Below are 15,546 nucleotides of genomic sequence, written 5' to 3'. Positions count from 1 at the left end.
TTTAATTATCATGTTGCTCATGGACAGCGGGAGGGGAAGAAAAAGAAGTATCACTTAAGAGTGAGAAATGGGAATAAAGTGCAACTGACAAGAACAGAGAAAAGGGAGACACTGAGAATTAAAAAATAATTGTCCTCGCAATTTCTTCAGTCAAGGTTATTTGCTAGGAATAAAGATCAGAGCACAATGAGCTCAGTGAGGGGGTGATAAGAAAGGGAAACAAAGAGAAAGATGATAGACAATTAAAGTCATATTATGGGGGCATGCCAACTACATTAGCTACCAAAGCTGATAATTAATCATCATCGTGTGCCTGTCAGTGGGTAATAGTCACATCTGTAATTGGGACAAATGGGTAACCAGTGGGGCATTTAAACTTTGGTGTGTGTGCGTGCGTGTGTGCAAAACATGCTCTCATTAACGTGAAGAGGGTAAAATGAGCGTGCCATCAAAGATAAACAGCGTCTACTCTTCATCCCAAATAAACACCGCAGCAGATGTTTTCACGTCTGTGATTAGCACCTCGTTAAGCGCAGAGGGGAAAATAATGTGTAAATAAAATAAGCAGCTGTGGAGGAGCAGCTAAAATAAAACCTTCATGTTTCACTAAACGCTGGAAGATCAATACGAAACATTTCCTTCTGCTGAGAATCGTGTTTGCAGTAACTGCAACCCTGTGTTAACAATGTTTATACTGACTAAAGATATATAACACTATGACACAGAGATTGTAAGGTATGTGTTAGATTGTATGTAAATATGTAATTACAGTGACCTCTTGCCTCATTGTAAATGTTAGACCCTCAGGTAACTTTCTTTCTAACATATGGGTGTGTGTATTTGTAAATCTTTTATTGCTGGTTTCAGTCTCTTAGATTTACCTGGTCCCCGTCCGCTCTTCTCTTCCTCCCAGGCGTTGACATTTTGCCGCATTTTCCTGAGAAACAGGGTGCATGGGAGCTTCTGCACCCTGTTTGTAAGCGGGAGATCAAATTATGCACATCTAACCTTGCTGCAGCAAGAGACTACTTCTGTTTGGATCACTTCCAAACTTGTTCTGCCTCTCTACACAACTTAATTAATTCTGATTGGCTCTCGTCTCTCCAGAAAATTTTCGTCTCGTTTTGTTATTTTTATTATTATTATTATTTCTTGTGAGTGAAAAAAGGAAAGTAGTCGTCAACAGTGTGGAAGGGCATCCAGCAAAAAAACTGAGATTTCCATACTGGACCAGTCTCCATCTCTCCAGTGTTGTTGGCCAACACTGTGGTGGTCCTAATGCTCACCTAAGGTAAAGGAAGGGGAAAGGTGTGTTCGGGAGGCAAGGCAGAGTGGGTGGAGATCAGTGTCAGGGGTGATTTGTGACAGGAGAATAGCAGCAAGGGAAGGGTCACAAGATGGTAATAAGGCTTGTTATTATGTTTTTTTGGAGACAGGAGGTGGAGCTGGAGATGGCTGAGTTGAAGGTGCTGAAATTGTCGCTGGGAGTGACTAGAGTGAACAGGATTAGAAATGAGTATATGAGAGAGACAGCTCAGGCTGAGCGATTTGGAAACAAAGTTAAGGGGGCAAGCCTGAGATGGTTTGGATATGTGGAGAGAAGGAATTGTGGATGTACTGGGCTTCCAGGCAGGAGAAGAGGAAGCCCACAAAGAAGATTCATGGATGTAGTGAAGGAGGACATGCAGAGGACAGAATAGGATGGCAAAGATGGGGTGAAATGAAGGCAAACGATCCACTATGGCAACCCCTAAAGAGCGCAGCAGAAAGCAGAAATGTGTAAACTGACATATTCTTACTAGACATTATCAGTATCAAATATTGACTGAGCACAAATGTTTCCACATGATCCTTATTGAAAGAGCCATCCTGCATACAAACATACCTTGAGGAAATGTATGATTTATAAAGTTCTATCACAGTCAAGGACAATCTAACAAAAATAATAAAATAAAAATTATATCTCATATAAGTATTTTACTGTATTTTCTCATCTGTAGCTGAGTTTTGCAGCGTTTTAAAGATAGGCACAAACTTAACTGTTGCCCAAAAGCTAAATAATCTGAAACCTTTCAGTCCAGAATCACGCAAATACTGGAGACCTGTTGAAAACCACCTCTAAAGCACTCTAGTGCAGTGGAAATACCCCCAAAATTTCAAGATACCCCATATCGAAGGTAGAATGGTTTGGTTTTGGGATAGCTGTAGCTCAGGAGACAGAGCAGGTCATCCACTTATTAGAAAGTTGATGATATGAAAGAAAAAGGGCAAAAAACATCTATATCTGTAGGGCCTTCTTCTGACACAGAAAGAAATGTAAATATATTACTTTAAAGTTTTCAAAACGGAGAGAAAACACGCCAGGTGCAGGTCAGAGTAATAGACGGGCAGGCAAAGTAAATGCATTCAGAGAAATCATGAGGTCTTTGATGTAGTGAGAAGTTGCAGCAGTAATAATTAGTTACAATATCTGTAATAGCAGCAGGTGTACTAATACAGCTAAAAGTAAAATTAAAATCGTGAGTTATGAGAACCAGAGCTGGCGCTCTTTACGCATGCGCAACGCGCCACTGAAGGAAATGGTTAGAGAGGAGTGAGCAGACCAGTCGTGAGTTTCCACGAAATCTGAGATTTGACTCTGATTTAATCCGCGCTTCACTCTATAGAGTATAAAGAAGGGGTTTACGGACGTCGGAGCTTTTCCCCGTCTTTCCTTAAAACACCTGCTGGAAATTATAAGGATAACCTAGGCGGTGTGCAGGACCTGCACAGACCCATCGCTGGCCCCTGTCGGCACGGCTACTTGGGGACAGGGCTCGTCTGTTAGCCGCTACACCTGCTAACTCCAGGTAAGCGTAAAGTGGAAGGTTTGAAACACTAAAAACGAGTTTGTGTTTTTAAACTACAAAGACCTTACTCACCAAAGAGTGTTTTACTACTTGTGAGTGATCACGTTGTTGCTTGATGTCGTGTGCGGCGGAACTTGCCACAATAACAAACATGTCTGCTAACCTCACGGTTGCACGCTACATAGTTTGCTATCAACAGTCATCTGTGCTAGCTGATATTTTGGTATCGGGTAGCAAGAACTACAAGAGAGTTGGCTTTAATTAAAGCAGTTATATCCGTGAAAGCACATCAAAATAAAATTACAGGCAAAGGCGATTAATCTATGCACCTAATATATATTTTGATCCCTCTGAATTTGTGTTGAAAAGAAAATAATAGTTTGTGGCTTGTATGACCAACTTTTAATGCGCCTGTAGACCAAACCATTGTTGAGTGCCTAACCTTTAATTTTGAAGAGATTGTGCGCGCATTTCCGGTTATGTCTGTCAATTGGGAGTAATTTCCTGAAGCTTCCTCCTGAACAAGCGGCAGCCAGACTGGCGCCGCTAGTTAGCTGAGCAGCTAGCGAACACAACAACTCAAACTTAATTTTTACCCACGAATAAAAAGCTACGGGAGTTTCTAAACTCGGCTGTGGATATACGGAAGGCCGCTTCGACATGTCATTTGGTTGTTGGTGAGCTAGCATTGTCATTATGCGGCTAAAAACTTCTTTTTTCTTTATAAGGTTAGAGTTTCTGGTTCACACCTGCTGCCAGCCACCCAGACTCAAAACAGAAATCCTGTTTGTTTGTTGTTGTTGTTGTTTTGTTTTCCTGGAAAGCTAATCTGTCTTTTGAATTAACAAGGCAGTAACTCAACAGAAAAAATGCTGTTAAAATGTTTTGTCTTATGTCTTTATATTTACCTACTGAGCTGTGCAGCACCATAATCTATTCTAGAGGTTTCAAAAAATCAGCTTTTCAGTTAAACTGATTTTTTATTTTTTTATTTTTGCTTTTCATTTTACTTCCAGAGCTTGTCACCAGTCTCATTAAGAAGCACTGCTGAACTGTGCCAGTCTCTCTGCCCTAACATCTTGACAATGAGGTGAAACCGTGTCAAAAAGCCGCAGTGGGAAAAACATTAGCCGAGATGTCCATCACCAACACTCCTACCAGCAATGATGCCTGCCTTAGCATTGTACACAGCCTCATGTGTCACAGGCAGGGCGGCGAGAGCGAGACGTTTGCCAAGCGCGCCATCGAGAGCTTGGTGAAGAAGCTGAAGGAGAAAAAAGACGAACTTGACTCTCTCATTACAGCTATCACCACCAATGGGGCTCACCCGAGCAAGTGTGTGACCATTCAGAGGACACTTGATGGACGGCTGCAGGTATTTAAATATAAAGGCTGTTTCTGCTTAATACATCAGTGGTCATGAGGTTTTACACATCTATGAAAATTGCCAAAGATAGCACCGCTTGTCAGAAAAAAAATAGTATTTCTGCACCGCAAAGGTAATTTGCAAAGAGCTATTATCCAACAGATTTGGCAGATCTCAGCGTGGTGTGCAGTGAGTTCTTAAAGAAATTTGAGGAAACTGGACAAGAGGAGGACAAAATATGTGGCAGGCCTTAAAACTAAACTAAGGAATGGCCCTTAAGATGAGCCATCTGCCAGAAATGGTGTCACTGGAAGGGAAACTAGGGCGGAAAATCAGTGGCAACAGGTGAGAGGGAAGAAACTTAATTTGATATTTTTGGATCAAATTGTCACTGATATACACAGATGAGACCAGGAGAGAGGTACAACAGTGAAAATCTATAGCCATCTGTAAAACACGGTGGAGACTATGTCATGGTTTTGCACTGTCATCGTGTAAGTTTGAAAATTGCATGAGTATATTCTTTTTCCCCAGAGGCCCATAAAAAACATACATGGGCCAATAAAACGCTGATTCACTGACCCGAGGGCTTTTAAACTGGATGCTAACATCTACTCCATCAGAACGTCTGTTATCTGCAGCAGGAGACGTCACATCAAAGTGCAGGGCAAACCTCAGAGAATCCTGATATGCTCGCTTTTCTTGAGCGCACCCGCCACATTTTCTTTTAAAGGCTTACAAACACACATACTCACTCATTTACTAGCACGTTTAAACATGCCGACACACAGGTGAACATATACCTAATGTAATTCATCCAGTCAGAACTCTTTTTGCCTCCTGCTAATGTAAGAAGGACTTCCAAGAAAAAAGAGGAAATTTTTATGCCTTACTTTAGGTTGTATGTACCGTATTTCCCAGACTGCAAAGTGCACCTGAATATTAGCCGCACAAAATCAGGGGAAAATCCTGTTTTGTACATACATTAGCCACACCTGACTAAAAGCCGCAGGTGTTTCAATGTTGACTTATCATATGTAAGAGAATATGCACAAAGGGAATAGTCAGGAAAGAGATGGCTGTTTGGAGACACACCCCTTTTATTAATATTTTGAAAAACAAGTTATGGGTACATATTTGCATAACTTTTTAAGTATATGTACAAGTAGCGGTAATTACAAGTACGAAACATGTACTGTGCTTCATAAATGAGTAACAAATGTAGTACATAACAATAACCTACAGCACACCAGAAAAATAGATTCGGACTACCTTTTAGGCTCAGGTGCAGTGACACGGCTTTAACAAGAAGAAAAGTCAGTCATTCACCACCATCTTTCTCTTCTTCCTGCGCACTAAAACCACCAAAGTCCTCTTCTCCAGTGTCGGAAACGAACAGGCTCAGGGTGGCTTCGTCATCCACTCTCAGCTTCTTTCCTTCGTTGTCACTTTCAAAACCAAACAAATCCTCGTTGTCAGAGTCGAACACCCTCAGAAGGGCCGTGGCGGTGTCCTCCTCTCCATCGTGCAGCAGTCCAGCCCTTCGAAATCCATTGGTGATCATGGATGTTTTCACACTTTTCCACGCTGTCAGATTCCACCGGTGGAGTTGAGCATAACTTGCTTTTCGCAAGATTATTGCCGCTCGTCATCCACGTCTCCCGCTGAACGCATAGCGCTACTTTGAAGTTTGTTTTTCCAGGCAACATAGTGTCTTGTACGGCACTATGTTGCCTGGCGGATGGACATGTGACCAACATACCACTCTTGAACTGTGTGTCTGATCGCATGCCCTTCCGCCAGGCAACGTAGTGCCGTACAACAGCGGAACAAACAAAACAAATCGTCTTACAATATGACAAAAATCATGGACAATCCATAGAAAAGCCGCACCTGACTAAAAGCCGCAGGGTTCAAAGCTTGTGCAAAAAGTAGCGGCTTATAGCCCGACAATTACGGTACCTTCATTTATTTGACATTGTTAATTGTCAATGACTTTGTTTTCCTTTTTTTTTTTTCTTTGTTTGCATTTATAATAATTTATGACACATAAATGCAATGGTATTGTATTTACAGATATTATATACAGTTAAACTATTAAAACATCGGTTTCCATTTGAGAAATATCAATGAGCTACACAAAAGTTGACAATAGGCGTTCTTTTCTGCAGCAAGCATATAAATGAATTAACTCTGTTTTCTGTTTCTCATTGTTCCCAGGTGGCTGGACGTAAAGGCTTCCCTCATGTAATCTATGCACGGCTGTGGCGCTGGCCTGACCTGCATAAGAATGAACTGAAGCACGTGAAATACTGCCAGTTTGCCTTTGACCTCAAGTGTGACTGTGTGTGCGTGAACCCCTATCACTATGAGAGGGTGGTGTCTCCTGGTATAGGTGAGTAATGTTGGTGAGGTTCATTTAAGATTTGCAGTTGATCCAGTTATAATCTGAGTTACAAATTTGGCTACCAACAGTTAATAAAACACATTTGTGGACGTACAAAGTTACTGTGAAGCATTTCGCTTTTATTCATTCATTTGGTAGTTTTGTTTAAAAAAAAAAAAAAAAAGGTAATACTTGCCTGATGAGGTATTGATGGATAAAAGGTTATGTGTTTATTGTAATACCTATGCTGATTTTCTAATATTGTCTCTGACATATGCCCTCCATATGATAATATTTTAAAACTGAAACTAATACAAAAATAAGCCCAAACTAAACATTTTCAAAAATAAAAACTAAACTGAATCAAAAACAAGAATCAAACTTTAATTTAGAAAAACCCACAAAACTATAATAACTCTGGTCTGTAACACAGATTGTAGTTTGACAGCTGCTTTGCCGCCTTAAGTGTTGTGATATTTACACACATCTGCATACCCATGAGCATCTGGTGCTGCGAGTGACCTGTTCCACCTGTCCTTTCTCTCGGTGTGCAGACTTATCAGGACTGACCATAAACAGCTCCGCCGGGCACAGCTCATCCATGATCGTTAAGGATGAGTTTGATTTTGACGGACAGCAGAGTGTGTCCTCCATTGATGGCAGCCACTCCCTTCAGACCATCCAGCATCCCCCAACCAGTAGTCGGCCACCACCGTCGGAATCATTTCCAACTCCAACTCTGCTCCCGCCCCCTGAGCCCTCCACCTCTGCCTCAACGGCATCCTTTCCTGCTGTTGCTGCTGGATCAGGCAGTAAGATACAGTCATAAAACATCACCTCGTAAACTTGCTTGTCAGTGTGAACGTTTCATACAGTCTGCTTCTCGTCTTTGAAAGTGTGTTGCACTTTTTGGAGTTCCTTGTCTTCGTCTGTCCAGCTTCAGATCTGACTTTCGTTCTCTCCTCAGATCCCACCTCCGCCTGGCCCAGGAACGGCTTCACTCCCACCATACCCCACCACAGCAACGGGCATCTACAGCATCACCCTCCTATACCACATCCAGCACACTACTGTAGGTACACACTGACACTACAGCTGTAACTGTTTATAAAATCACAGACTTTTCTTTGCAGAGCAGGTGATCGCTGACATCTCTCTCTTTCTCAGGGCCAGTGCACAATGAGCTCGCCTTTCAGCCTCCTATATCCAATCATCCAGGTGAGGAAACGCAGCCCACCCACCCAAATACACAAACCCTGTTTCAGGGGTGAATACAATAGAAAGTCTGATTTGAAAGCATCACACTTTTATAAATGTAAAATGTAGTTTGGTTTTTCTTTCATTATAGATTTATATATACATATATAACTCAAAGATAAGAAAGTTTATGTAGCCTTGAGGATTAACTATGGTTTATTTCTATTGATGTGAAATTATTGAGATCTTCTTACCCTCTGTTTCAGCTCCTGACTACTGGTGTTCCATTGCCTACTTTGAGATGGATGTTCAGGTTGGGGAGACATTTAAAGTGCCCTCCTCGTGCCCCATAGTGACTGTAGATGGCTATGTGGACCCCTCAGGCGGTGACAGGTTCTGTTTGGGCCAGCTCAGTAATGTACATCGCACTGAGGCTATCGAGAGAGCAAGGTAGGCACCAACAAGAATAATGAACTGAGATTTTAACGTGTTTTGCTTGGTTTGCGTTTTTGTTTGTTTGTTTGTTTTGTATTGTTTTTTACTAGGGATGGGTAAAATAGCACCGGTTCTGACATAAACGGTAGTAACCAGACCGAAAAGCAGCGCACATTTCGGTGCTTTTTTTTTCCTGAGCTGTGACACACTTTAGATTCTAGCCAATCATTTTACGTTTCCGAGGATAGTAGGCGGGTCCAGGTACGTACGTTCTTTTAGAGCAGAGCTACAGATTAAAATGCCCAAGGCGAAGCGGTCAAAAGTCTGGCTGTACTTCACAGCAAAACAGCCTGCAACAAGTGCTTTAAGCTGATACTGTGATACTGTCAAAGGAGGTAACACCTCAAATCCGATGAAACACCTGGCGACGCATAGCGGGTTTTTTTGTTTTTTTTTTAAGCCGAGAAATGCGCCATATTTGATAGCTTGCTGCGAGACCTCACTCCGTGCACATCTACTGCGGGTGTGGTGCCTGTTATCTGACCCAGAGCAACATCCCCCAAAAACCCGAAGATTAGAGTCCTGGCTCCTAGCCCTGCCAGTGTAGCAGAAATGATGAGGATGATGATGCAGCAGCAGCCGTTCTTCTCTGCGTGAGTAGCTTAATGTTGTTCGTGTGTAATTTACGTTGAGTAGGCTAACCATGTTATTACATTAATGCATGTAAGGTGAACTAGCAAACATCATCATAGCTACATGCGGCTGTCTTCTTGTTTGATGGCAGATGCTCCCTTCACCCTGGCCAAAAAGGCTAAAATGACCAAAGAAAAAGTGGAAAACAGTTAAACATGAGAGGTTTTGGACAAAGTTTGTGTTTTTCCATTGTTTAAGCACTGCTTCCAGCCAAGAGTGATACCATATATGCCCCGTAGCTGCAGAAAAGGCTAACATTGTTATCTTTTTACAAAAAACAGCTGAACATGAGAGGTTTTTGGACAAAGTTGGTGTTCTCCATTCTTTGAGCACTGTTTAAGCACCGGCACCGTTTCAAAAGTACCGGTTTGGCACCGGTATCGGATAAACCCTAAACAATACCCATCCCTATTTTTTTACAGATTAGTTGTATCAGTTTTGGTTAAATGTTTGAAACTGAACAGTACCATATGTTACATACAGCCACGTGAAAAAACAAATGCACCACACCAGTCAACTGTTTACCAGCAAACCACCTTTACCAGCAATAACTCAAAGTAATCATTTTCTGTGTGACTTAATCAGTCTCTTACATCATTGTGTAATTTTGGCGTGCTCTTCTTTACACCTTTGATTCGGTTTATTGTGATTTGTGGCCATTTGTTTATGTGTAGATCTCTAAAGGTCCTGTCACAGCAGGTCTTGAGTATTGGTCTTGAGGTCTGGACTTTGGCTGGGCCAAGTCCACATCTCAGTCATGCTGTTGTAGATTTGCTGCTGTGCTAGGGATCATTGTCCTGTTGCATGACGACCTTTTAGCCAAGCTGTAGTTGTCCTACTGATAACCTCGCTTTTGACTTTAGAATACGTTGGTATACAGGAGATTTCATGGTTGCCTCATTTAGAACAAGGTGCTCAGGTCCTGTGGTTACAAAACACACCAAAATCCTCACATGACCACCACCGTGCTTGACAGTTGTTATGAGGTATTTGTGCTAATATGTTGTTTGTTTTTTGCCAAATGTGGTGCTGTGGATTATAGCCACAGTCTAAAGGACATTCTTCCAGAAATCTGGCAGTTTTTTCATATAAAACTTTGCAAACGAATCCGTGCTGCCGTGTTCTTTGTAGAGAGATGTTTTCTTCTGGCAGCACTTCCATACAAGCCACACTGTTTTGAACGTCATGCTTAGATGAGTGATATGTTTGTGGGGTTTTTTGTTTTGTTTTATTTTTTTGCAGTTTCTCTGAGCATTGACCTTGAGGCCAGGGAAGATTGGCAGCTCTCTTGAATGTTTTCTACTTGTTAATGTCTTTCTTACTGTAGAATGACAAACTTCAAATTGTTTGGAAATGACCCTCCAACTCTTCCCAGATTGATGGACAGCAGTAATTGTTTCTCTAAGATCACTGCTGATGTCTGTCCTCTTTAGTATTGTCTTGTCACAAACCTGGATGCTCCAAAATTTCTGCTTTTGTCAAGGTGGTCACATTTGCTGGTGATCAAAGAATAAAGTCCATTTGATGAATTTCTACGTACCCTCTTAAATCATATGGATGCAGTAAGATTGCCAAGAGAAAAATAATGTCTTTTCACATGACTGTAGGTAGAAATTTCAGAAGAATCTGTTCTTCTTATAACTTCCGTTTATGCCTTCCTGTTTACTTAAAGAGACCCTTTATTCTACTGGCATGAGAAGTCATTTGACTTGAAACATAACGTTTGGCACTTTTTGCTACATTTTAAGCGACAACTTGCGTATTTCCTGTAAATGTGACAATGGCTGTTCTGTGGGTCATGCCATCCTCAACTATAGATTTAGGGAAGTGAGGAGTTGCATAATAGAGGAATATCAGAGGAGGCAGCTGGAGTCTCCTATAAACATGAATTTTACAGGAATAATTTCAAACATTTACCTCTGAGGCTGAATGAAAGTAGATTTTGGAATTGCTGTTTGTTTTGTGTAAATATGTGTCCACATCAAAAATGACAATCACATTGTGTGTTTACCTTTGAAATGATCTATGGATCAAGGCCTTGTTTATGTGTAATTTTTGAGTGCAAAGCTGACATTTATAGGAAGTGCACACCATGTTTTGGAGAAAGTCACTCCAGTTCATTCTCTTTCTCATGTTTTCCTTCTTTTCTGACAGACTACACATTGGTAAAGGGGTCCAGCTGGAGTGTAAAGGCGAGGGAGATGTGTGGGTGCGATGCCTCAGTGACCATGCTGTGTTTGTTCAGAGTTACTACCTGGACAGAGAGGCGGGCCGAGCCCCCGGTGACGCAGTTCACAAAATCTACCCCAGCGCTTACATCAAGGTGAGGCCACAGGTTTCAGTCCACAGCAATTTTTCCTGTGTAATAAACTTGTCAGCTTTCATATATTTTGGTTTGAGAAATGTAAATAAAAACAGTATTCAGAGTGTCGTCTGTCCCACCAGGTATTCGACTTGCGTCAGTGCCACAGACAGATGCAACAGCAGGCTGCTACGGCTCAAGCAGCAGCAGCAGCTCAAGCAGCAGCTGTGGCTGGAAATATACCTGGACCTGGATCAGTAGGAGGGATAGCTCCAGCTATTAGTAAGATATAGCAACTGCAAATACTGATGCTATGAACAGAAATTAAATCAAAATGATTTAATGGACTCCTGCTCAGTAGAGTCTTGACTACCCCACTCCAAAACTGAAGCTGGAAATCTTTGGATGTGTTACTTTTCATATAGACATAATCTGAGTGTCTGTACATCCAAAACCTCACAATATTGAGTTTACTGTCATCTAAGTATAAGAAAAACAATCATCTGAAAAACATATTTTGGTTTAAAAATGTCCTTACTATTAAGTTTAATAAATAGCTTCACTTGTAGTTGATGAGAATCACTTGTAAGCTCACCTGAAGACTTTTCCTGGATATTACCTGACGGAGGTGAACAGAAGAACACAACTGTTTGATATAGTCAGCTCAGATACTGAATTCTCTATGGTTGCTTTTATTTATAGAGTTTTTGGGGATAATGCTTCTGATAGTCCAGTGAGTTTACAGCTAGTGGTTTTCTGGCCTCCTGCAGGCTGTGTACTAAGCACACTATCCCCCTTGCTGTGCTCTGGTACAGAGACATGGATACTTTAGACTTGTTCCCAACATTGTCCCGAATTCATCTGTGAAAATTGCCTGATTGAGGGATGCATTTTGGGTTGGTTTGTTTTTGTCACAGTGGTTTTAATTGTGTCTTTCTGTCTCCTGTCAGGTTTGTCAGCAGCAGCTGGAATCGGTGTGGACGACCTGCGGAGGTTATGTATTCTCAGGATGAGCTTTGTTAAAGGCTGGGGGCCTGACTACCCACGCCAGAGCATCAAGGAGACCCCCTGCTGGATTGAGATCCACCTGCATAGAGCTCTGCAGTTACTGGACGAGGTTCTGCACACTATGCCTATAGCAGACCCACAGCCTCTCGACTGAGATCTTTGTAACAGCAGCATGTCGCTGCAGTATACAGTGGCAATGGAAAGTCTTCCTCTGTGAATTGTTTTGGGTAGAGAAGGTGAAACTGAAGCTGTCCCACATGAATAAATACTTCCAGGTGTGTTTAAAGCACCTTCTGTGCACTGTGGCCCTAACTTTAGCTCGTGACACTAAATTAGCGGAAGCAGTTTATTAAAAATGCTTATCCACATTTTTGATAGATGGCTTTAATTTGGAATGACTGGAATGGCTTAAAGTCACACAGCTTCAAAGTATAAATCACCAAACATGCACAAGGTTGACCTGCAGACCCCATTAAACTGGAATGTTCACCAACACAACCACCCCACTACTGACGGATATTAAAATCACACGCAGGCAAAAACATCTGTGTATTACTGGTTTGTGTTGTGTCAAGTTTTATTTAAACTGTTACAGACTGCTTTACACTTGGAGAAAGGCACAGGTTCATTCAGCTGTCAGGCTGAATAGCAAAGCAGCAGCACCCCCAACACTCAGAGGAGGGAAACCCCTCAACACCAGCTCGATTCTCACCCATCCACAAATGTTGCAGGAGAAAACAACATGCCCCCGTGCCTGAAGACTGCTTCCAGCTCCCTAACTGAAACATCTCTGTGGACTTGGGGTTTTTTGTTTGTTTGCTTTTTGGTGTGGTGTTGTCAAAGTACAGGTTTGGACTTCAAGTGATAGGTGCAAGTCTGTGCCCATGGGTGTCCTGATGTCCTAGTTTCACCAGTTATTATACAGTGTTCTGTGCAATGAGCAGAACATCTGGATTGGAGATCTTGTGGCGGGGTGTTTTATCATACTAGAAGAGCCTTCTGTCATGCTAGATGTTGCATTTAGATGGGCGTCAAAGTAACATTCGTACAAAAGCTCAGAGTCAAGATTTCCCAGCAGACGTTTGGTGTCTCAAGAATAACTGAAAAATAAGTAATAACGTTTGTTAGCTTAGCACTTCAAAACCAGCGTTACAACGTGCTTTACACCAGACACACACTGCACATAACAAAATTCACATAAGCATACACAAATGATTCATTTCTGGCAAGAGGCCTTTGTAGGTGATCATTCAGTCTTCTTTTAAACCATGGTCGCCTCCCATCGGTTTCAGATACACCCTCCATAATGCCGCCATGATACTCGGGCTCTGTACCTCCTCACTTTTGTGCTGAGAACACAAAGAGAAAAGCTGAGATTCTTTGGGTACAATAAGATGAGCAGAGCAGAGGCAGACGGCTAATTTTTATCTGTGACGTGCTTGCAGAATAATGAGCAGGCTTTGTTTTGGCAAACCAAAGCGATAAATACTGAGAAACGGTATAAATGTGTGATCATGACAGCATGAAGTCCAGTCACTGGCAGCTGTTTCTCAACCTCTGTTAGCTGAGGTTTCTTTAATTGGATTTTAAAGGCCTAGACCTAATTGCACTTAAATACCTTATGACTTGCAGCCCACTTATCCAGGTCACCTGTGTGTAGTTTACCCACAAAGAGAAGGTGAGTTTAAGGCGGTTAACAGCAATATTGATATATTTTCTTGGTTTTATTTTTGTTACCTTTCTTTGTAAATTTTTAGCACTTTACTTTTTTTCCTCGATTTAATTCAATAACCATTGTTTTGAGGTGGTGAATGAACAGTAGAGCAAATAGGCTGGTTTATAGCTAACGTAGGGCTGTGATCAGGCAGCATCGTGTGATGCTTTGTAATGAAAACATACTGTATGCAGCATTGGGACACCTTTTTGCCCTCTCACTTTTCATTTAAACACATCTTAGTTTTTCTTTTGGCTTATCAGACTTTTTTTCCTCTTCTTTTGATTTGCAGTTTTGTTTTCCTCTTTAATCCATGTAAATAACTTTGCTTTCGAAATGCATGTCAGTGTTTGCATGAATTTTAATGTCAAAGAAAGCCCTTTTTAAAATGGAGTGATTCATTTGCTCTGCATTACATGCAAATTATCATCAGAAGAGAGTAGAAACCAGCACCTGCTGTGTACTGATGTTTGTGTGTTGTAGTAAAGGCAAATAGAGGGAATCTGCATAGACGTAACTTACTCAAATGATCTAATGAATTCATGTAAAAATTTTAGCACGTCCTATTAAAAAAAGGCACCTTAAAGACATAAATCTCTGGTTATTAGCGGTCCACCTCTAATAAACGACCACTTCGCTTGCAGGTTGAAACCTGAAACGAGTGAAATGTGACAAACTAGTCAAGAAAAGCGCGTTTGATGGATTCTGTTGCACTGTTTGATGCAGGTTTTCACATGTTGATCACTCGCAACCATCAACTCATGCTTGTTATTTTAACACACAAACTTCCGCTCAGTTATAGCTTCATGAAAAGGATTTTTCTTCACGAATGTCCGTCTGTCCTTTTATTCTTTGTTCACAGGGATCTTCACAACCCAACAAGTAACCATAACTAAGCCGTGGTTCGCTTTCCTCATCCCTGTTTGCATTATGTCACCATCATTTTGAAGAGCTGTGTTCAAAAATGTTAAAATCTTGACACTTCTTATTATGGATCTAATCTATTGCATGGCAGGAAACAGGATAGAGAATTTATGCTGAAGAATAGAGTCCGTTATATGATGTTGTGCTTTAAGGTGGACAGATGTTTTTAAATAACTTGCGGTTATTATAGGAGCCAAAAGACAGCTCAGATGAGTTGATGCTGACTACTATGACAAATTGCAGAAATAAAGTTTACCTGTATTTCTTATGTGAGAGTCTATAATTAAAAATGGCCTGATATTCTCTACACAGTGTCCTGTTCTTTTTTTTCACAGCAACATAAGAAAGCAATTTTTAAATGAGGTGATCCTTAATGAAAAGGCCTGGATAGACACACGGGAGTGTACAGTTACACCAGAGCTCAAGTTAAAGTTAGAAGAACACTTTGAATTTCAACAAAGAACAAAGGATTGAAAAGCTCAGCTGATGTCTGTTTCAGTGCTGCTACTTTTACTGGCTCCCCTTTTGCTAATTCCTCTGATCTTAAGAGGTGATTTAAGTGTACAAAGAAGAGTTGAGACAAATGTTTTATAAAACAAGTAATGAAAAATATATCAATCAAGAGAAGGGTGCGTGGGTATGCCATGCCACACAATCATTGGAGACACATAT

At 41.3% G+C, this 15,546-nt stretch overlaps 1 protein-coding gene across 2 annotated transcripts; it reads left to right on the top strand.

Moving 5' to 3' along the window:
• The first annotated feature begins 2,559 nt into the window (after positions 1 to 2,559).
• On the top strand, positions 2,560 to 15,181 carry LOC102201366 (mothers against decapentaplegic homolog 4-like). Of its 2 annotated transcripts, none has more exons than XM_013914836.1 (10): positions 2,560 to 2,849; positions 3,866 to 4,224; positions 6,436 to 6,610; positions 7,156 to 7,413; positions 7,569 to 7,673; positions 7,769 to 7,819; positions 8,065 to 8,248; positions 11,081 to 11,249; positions 11,372 to 11,510; positions 12,179 to 15,181. In XM_013914836.1, exons 2-10 carry the CDS (start codon positions 3,985 to 3,987, stop codon positions 12,388 to 12,390), a joined length of 1,533 nt encoding a protein of 510 aa, XP_013770290.1. In that variant the 5' UTR covers positions 2,560 to 2,849; positions 3,866 to 3,984; the 3' UTR covers positions 12,391 to 15,181. The 2 variants fall into 2 exon arrangements, with proteins under 2 accessions (XP_013770290.1, XP_005722085.1); XM_005722028.2 differs by lacking the exon at positions 2,560 to 2,849 and adding an exon at positions 3,340 to 3,526.
• Positions 15,182 to 15,546: the final 365 nt, after the last annotated feature.

Source organism: Pundamilia nyererei, unplaced genomic scaffold (genome assembly GCF_000239375.1).
Source record: "Pundamilia nyererei isolate P.nyererei 1_Seehausen unplaced genomic scaffold, PunNye1.0 scaffold00006, whole genome shotgun sequence".
Classification (NCBI taxonomy): domain Eukaryota; kingdom Metazoa; phylum Chordata; class Actinopteri; order Cichliformes; family Cichlidae; genus Pundamilia; species Pundamilia nyererei.
This window is presented reverse-complemented; position numbering and strand designations above follow the sequence as displayed.

Coding starts and splice junctions, on each gene's coding strand:
- LOC102201366 (XM_013914836.1), top strand. CDS start 3,985: ATGTCCATCACCAACACTCCTACCAGCAATGATGCCTGCCTTAGCATT. Junction 6,611..7,155: donor GGTGGTGTCTCCTGGTATAG/GTGAGTAATGTT, acceptor CTCGGTGTGCAG/ACTTATCAGGACTGACCATA. Junction 8,249..11,080: donor GAGGCTATCGAGAGAGCAAG/GTAGGCACCAAC, acceptor CTTTTCTGACAG/ACTACACATTGGTAAAGGGG.